Below are 6,066 nucleotides of genomic sequence, written 5' to 3'. Positions count from 1 at the left end.
ACACTTTTCTGAAAAATAAAGTTGATTCTTTGAAAATATCAAATATTTACTTTCAACGCCTGAAATTGTTTATCAGTTACCACTAAATAGCTATGAAATGGGCTTAACATAAATTATTTTACAAGAACAACAAGGCCGCAACCGAGAAATATGACGTCATATACCAAAACTAGATAGACAACTGTAATTCTTTCACTGAACATATCAACATGCCAGTACTGCGTAATGGTCATAGGGCGGAGAGATTTTCGCGCGGATTCGTAGCGTCATCTGTTGAGTAAATAACCCGGTTTACATAGGGTTTGTTGCAAGCTTATATCTCCGTCCGTGATGTTGCAAAAGATGCCAATGGTGCTTCACAATTTACAAAATGATCCCCTCTAAATATTTGAAGACCACTGCATCGAAATTATCGCCAAATTAACAAGCTAGAGCCTCGTCAAAAATGCTATGTAAACCGGGTTAATATTTGACTTTAGCACTACTTCCTAGTTGGGCGCCACCATTTACAATAATAGATTTTCATTTCCCATGCCTCAAAAGGATCGCGGACAAAAGCATGCATCGCAAAAATACGTGGGACATAAGATGTCCATCAAGACAGCCCATAGAGCCTGGTTTCAGCACAGATTGGGGACACCTCAGATCACTAGCTGAAACAGTTGCTCACAATCCCAGCCAGCAAAATAAGTCTGGGCTTAGTTTGGTCTGGGCCGTATCCGTGGTTTAACTCTGGCTAGCACCGGCATTCTTGCTCCGGCCGAGGTACGGGTGAGGTCTGGGGCTGCACTGGAGCTGACACACGATACCGGAGCTCGCCTGCAGTGCACAGCCGGACTTCAGCCGTATCAGTCGTGCCGCACCTTTACGGTATACTTCAGCCGCAGCAGTACCTAAGCCAGAGCAGCTACCTGTCTCTAACGTTTGCTGAAAATCGTGCAATTAAATAACGTTCGCTCAAATGTCGCTCACGCTCCGGTCTCGCCTGTAATCCATTCGAGTGGTCAACGTTTGGCGTTTGCAATTCGTTCCCGCCAGCACTTCCCATCCATGTGACCTAGTGGGTAAGGCGTCCAAATCGTAACTCAGCGTCAGCGACTATGTAGTTTCCGGCCGCGGACCTCAAAGTCGTTTGACCCGCGTCGCGTTCGTATATTCTCAGCCAGCTGGCAACTGGCGAGAGAGGACCACGCTAGACCCGGGAGGACCATGTTGCCATCTAAATGCGATAAGTTAATTCGAATCAAATCAGCACCGGTGAGCCGGGCGCGGGTAAGGTCGGGTGCCGGGTCCGTGATGTCATTTGCAACAAGCACCGCATAGCGTGCTACATACCTCATCCCAAAGCCACCGATTCATCCAGTCCGACAAAATTTCTGAAAGGAATGTATAAAAATGTAATAGTCGCTCTCCATATGAAATGTGTGGATCCGCGAAGTCTGGAGTCGGCACTACGGCAGTGGCATTACCTCATGGCGCCGATTCCCGCGCGGGCCGCGGCGGTCCCCCTCTCCCGTCGCCCACCACCCCACGGAGCCCTCATCACCATGCACCGAAGGACAAAGCTGACCCCGTGCCGCGTGTCGCAAGACGCCTACCCACGGCGGGCGGATCGGGCGGCCCGGGCGCGGGCTCACTCAGACGTGTAGAAAGTACTCACGGCACTGCCGGCTAGAATAGGTGCTGGTGCCACGCCACCCCTGCTCCGCTGCAGAAACGGTCAAAGGCGATACCGCGGCGACCGGTGAGTATATACTATAATAATATATATTTTTATAATAATAATAATAATAATGATAATAATAATAATAATAATAATAATAATAATAATAATAATAATAATAATAATAATAATCTATAAAGAGACTAAAAGACGAGTTGTTCAGCGCTGTGTTCGTCGTAACCGTGCGGGGATGCAGTTATAACTTTTTTTGAAGTGTTCCGTTCGTTAAGTCATTGATTTACATACCTTGCAGAATTTCATAAAATGATTTACATTGAGTTACGAAAGGATTTCATATGCATATGTGATTTATCGGACTTGGCAGTATGTATTGCATATAAACGTTTCGTTTTAATAGGCCTGATTGAACGCTTTGTCGTCATTTGTTTCAACTCGACGTCACACGTCTTTAATTAAATCTTAAATAATAGCTTTCCTTTAAATCGTCTGCTTCATCCTATATAACAATTGGTTTAGTTTACTATATTATCAATAAAAGTGAATAAGAATAATAGCTGGTAATAGCTGTCTTCCTCTCCATGTCAGGCTCGGAAATCTCACCACAGTCTCCTCTCGGAAGGAGGAACGATCTACAATAGGAGACTGCCGAGTGCCGACCCAACCGTTCAAGACTGCCGAGTGCCGGCCCCACCGGTCGCCCAGCCCTCCATACCCTCCAGGCAGCCCCCGTCTGCCCCCATCTGCAGAAGATGACAGCCGCCGGCAGTAATTGTCCGCGGTTCGCCCGCAGGCGGCCGTCATCCCCTCGGCCGGCGCTGGTGACGGCGCTGGTGACAGTGATGGTGCTGGTGCTGGTGCTGGTGACTGTGGTGATGTCTGTGGGAGTTTCAGGCGCTGGCCGTGTCCTGTTCCCCGGCTCTGAGCGCGAGCCTGCGTCAGGCGGCTCAGAGTCGGGCCTTTGGATTTGGCGCAGCTCCAGTAGAGCTCAGTCACGCAGCCCACGTCTGCTGCCGGTAAACCCCCCAGCACGTATACAGGCGGCGGCTCCACAGCCACGGCCGTCGCGACTGGACGATGAACGGGTGGCTCCACTGAGAGACAGGGGATCGAGCGGAGTTCCCCCGGCACCAGTGACCCCCAGTCGACGTCCGCCGGTGCTGGCACGTTTGGAGGTCACCGATGTCCAGCCGGGGTCACCGACCGATCAGCGACCTGACCCGGTCCACCCGGACGTACAGCCGGTCGTTGAAGCTCCCTCTGTGAGCCTGAGGGGTCTCCCAGACCTTCCTTTAGACCCAGACGGCAATCAACCTCAGAGCTATGGTAGACTAGTGGGTGCTGCGAAGGAAATTACGAATCCGATTGAGAGTGAAGTGGCACCGAATGCTGCAGAGACTTCACCGCTAGCTGGTGGTGGTGCCGTCTTTGGTGGGCGAATATTAAGAGAAGGAAGAGGAGAGAAGACAGTGTTAAATGCAAATGACGACGTAAACACTAATCACTTTACAGAGGTTGTGATTGACTCTGCCCCATTAACGCTACAAACGAACAAGCTTCCGGCACTGCCGAATACACGCACCTTTCCTGTGACGAGCGTAAAAGAAAACAACATCCATCCAACATCAAACCGATTGACAGATACTCCGTCAGTGACCCCAAAGACCGATACAATATCGATGACGTCATCGTCAGTTTACTATGATAATGACGTCATCGCGGTAACCACCAATGAGCAGAGTGGAGGGGTACGTGGACCCCGGAAACTTGAACAGCTCAGTGACGATCCTCATCCCGCCGGTCTTCTGATTAAGATCGCAGGAATCACCAATGGGCCGAGTGAAGGCCAAGAACCCCTTGGACCCCGGAAATTGGAACAGTCGAGTGGCGATCTTCATTCCGCCAGACTTTTGATTAAGATCGCATCTCTGGATGGGACGGCTCAGCTGCAGAAAGCGAATAGCATCGAAGGTGAGTTACTCGGGGTAGCATCGAATTGTTTGACAAACTGTTAGGTAAGTACAGCCAGATGGACCCTCTTTTTTTGCGTCGATGAATAATTTTTCATGGAGTTTTAAAGAGACGTTAACAAATGTTACGATGAAAAGGCGGCTACAGCCGAGTTCACACATTTCATGTAAATTAACCCGAAAAAAGGTATAGGCTTCGTGCAAGATGACTGCATTGCGAAAAATGAGTGATGAATTGTAATATGTGGATATCGCACCCTACACGAATTGATCGTTAGGAATTTTTCAAGTCAGTTTGCTAATTGAGCGAGACAATAACACGACTTTACTGTTCGATCGCTATCGGACAGATTCACCGCCAGAGGAGGTTCGGTTGGAACTGGAGCTGCTCAGCTGCCCCAAGCTGGGCGGCAACCTCACACTGGCGTGTCGAGTGGACGGACGGACGGAGGACATCGGTACGGTTCAGGTAAGGCACGTGGGATGATAATTATCCGTCTCAGTGAGCTCGTTATACCGTGTACGACTAACTCGACACTGACCCACACTAGACAAAGGCATTCATTGCCCAACAGTTCCTGTCAGCAAAGCAGATCACACCCGTTTTGTCATTCAATTGAGTACGGCTGGGATGACACAATAAAAAAATATGCTAAATAAGCATGCGCGCATCGCCTATGCACGCGCCCCTCGCCTCCGAAACTTACGTCAGTTGCGTTACGTCACCAAAGGTCGGCCCCGTTCTCAGAGATTCCGGTGGGGTAAGCGCCTCTTCGATCGTCACAACGGACTGATGGGAGACGAACTGATCGCCGTGGACGGAAGGCCCTTCAGACAGGACAAATTCCACATCGAGACGGTAAGGAGTGGTCGAGAGGCCGTTTGGTTAATGGTTAGATATCGGCAAGATGAGCCAATTACCGTAATTTTGAATATAAGGTATCATAAATCCCACAGATATAAGCATTGAGTGCTTTTTTTTTGTTGGGTTAGGCCCTTTCGGTCCAATTAGACCATTTCAGAGCCGGAAGGATGATAGGAATTAGGGGGAGACATTGGTCTGGGCAGGCACCCTAGTGAGTCACCGGGGCTGAGCCCATCCCGAAAGACAGGCCGACCAGCCCCAAGGTACTCACTGCACCCGGCTACGGGGTGCGCTCCCTCGGGAGCAGCGGTGCCGCTCCAAGGGAGCAGCCCGCATGAGATAAAGTTGCCTGTCCAGCCCGGAGTGGGGGTTGAGGCGTGGAGGAGAAGGATTTCAGTATCCTGAGGATAGATGCAGGGAACGGTGCATTGAGTGCGGCCTCTTTGCATACATATACCTAGTTCTGTAAACCCTGTTTGTCAGTAACACTGCAATTGTCAGTTGTCACAGTTATTGGTCAATGGCAATGCTCATTGCTCATGCTCTGTTGCAACATTGCGAGTCAACCAGATATTTCGCCACCTGGCGTTATGAGAGTTTTGCCCGTCCCACTGCTGGACCGTATAGGAAGCGTGCCTTGCGGCACAGCAGGCCTTCAGGCGTTCACAATTGACACTAGTGCCATCTATTGACAGCAACAGAAAATAACTCATGCCTTGCGGCACAGCATGACATAAGGCGCCGACTGCTGGCACCATCTATTGATGGAAACTGACACTAAGGCGCGTCTTGCGGCACAGCATCATTCCAGGTGCTAACCAGCAGCGCCATCTATTGGCGGGAATTGACACGAACCCATGCCTTGCGGCACAGCTTGACATCAGGCGTTCGGGAGCCGGTCGCCTTTTGTCGGAAACTGAAACTAACAGTCGCACCACGCCGTCTGTGTGAGCTGTGTGTCGTTTGTGAATGTTTCTATGTATGAACCCTACCCTGCTGTGCGCCGTGTGTCGACAGGCGGGCGAGGGTCACCAGCGGCTGACGGTGTCTGACGTCACGTCCTCCGACGCCGGCCTGTACCTGTGCCACGCCAGTCTCGGGAGGCCCCATCGCCACCTGCATACAGAGCTCGCCGTGGTACTGTGCCGCAGGTGATGGAACAAGTGGAGACGTGGATTCCCGAACTGCGGATCAACGCCACAGGATGTGGAAACGAACGGAAAATTGTCCTTGTTTCTACTTTCAAGTCGGAGTTTTATTGAACAAAATAATGTGGCAATCGCTTACTATACCTACTGATTTAAGGTGTTCAGAAATCAGGAATATCATATCCCGTTTTATATATTTTATTTGGTAAGAGCCAAGCGAATTTCTGCGCCCGTAGCGCACGAGACTCACTTGTAAGTGTTGCATGAACTACGGGTGGGTTGTGTTATCTTTGAGCGTCATCGGCATGCGTGGTGCTCCTCAATACAAGATGTATTGTTTAACGTTTAGCCAGTTCTAAGACCCGTTTCGAGCCGAGGCACCGGACTAGCGACACAATGACA

The 6,066-nt window shown here is 50.3% G+C and overlaps 1 protein-coding gene across 3 annotated transcripts; it reads left to right on the top strand.

The window, feature by feature from the left end:
• The first annotated feature begins 1,240 nt into the window (after positions 1–1,240).
• Positions 1,241–6,006, top strand: LOC122363245. Of its 3 annotated transcripts, none has more exons than XM_043332266.1 (5): positions 1,241–1,744; positions 2,270–3,652; positions 4,002–4,120; positions 4,400–4,510; positions 5,534–6,006. In XM_043332266.1, the coding sequence occupies exons 2-5, from the start codon at positions 2,434–2,436 to the stop codon at positions 5,669–5,671; spliced, it is 1,587 nt and encodes a 528-aa protein (XP_043188201.1). In that variant the 5' UTR covers positions 1,241–1,744; positions 2,270–2,433; the 3' UTR covers positions 5,672–6,006. The 3 variants fall into 3 exon arrangements, with proteins under 3 accessions (XP_043188201.1, XP_043188199.1, XP_043188202.1); XM_043332264.1 differs by having other exon boundaries at positions 1,559–1,744; positions 2,304–3,652; XM_043332267.1 differs by lacking the exon at positions 4,002–4,120 and having other exon boundaries at positions 1,563–1,744.
• The last annotated feature ends 60 nt before the right edge of the window (positions 6,007–6,066 follow it).

This window comes from Amphibalanus amphitrite, unplaced genomic scaffold, assembly GCF_019059575.1.
Source record: "Amphibalanus amphitrite isolate SeventyFive unplaced genomic scaffold, NRLGWU_Aamphi_draft 000611F_arrow, whole genome shotgun sequence".
In the NCBI taxonomy this organism is placed as follows: Eukaryota; Metazoa; Arthropoda; class Thecostraca; order Balanomorpha; family Balanidae; genus Amphibalanus; species Amphibalanus amphitrite.
This window is presented reverse-complemented; position numbering and strand designations above follow the sequence as displayed.

Bases quoted from the DNA above. Each gene is read 5' to 3' on its own strand.
- LOC122363245 (XM_043332266.1), top strand. From the start codon at position 2,434: ATGACAGCCGCCGGCAGTAATTGTCCGCGGTTCGCCCGCAGGCGGCCG. The intron at 4,121-4,399 runs GTAAGGCACGTG...CCCCGTTCTCAG, and splicing joins AGGACATCGGTACGGTTCAG to AGATTCCGGTGGGGTAAGCG. The intron at 4,511-5,533 runs GTAAGGAGTGGT...GTGTGTCGACAG, and splicing joins ACAAATTCCACATCGAGACG to GCGGGCGAGGGTCACCAGCG.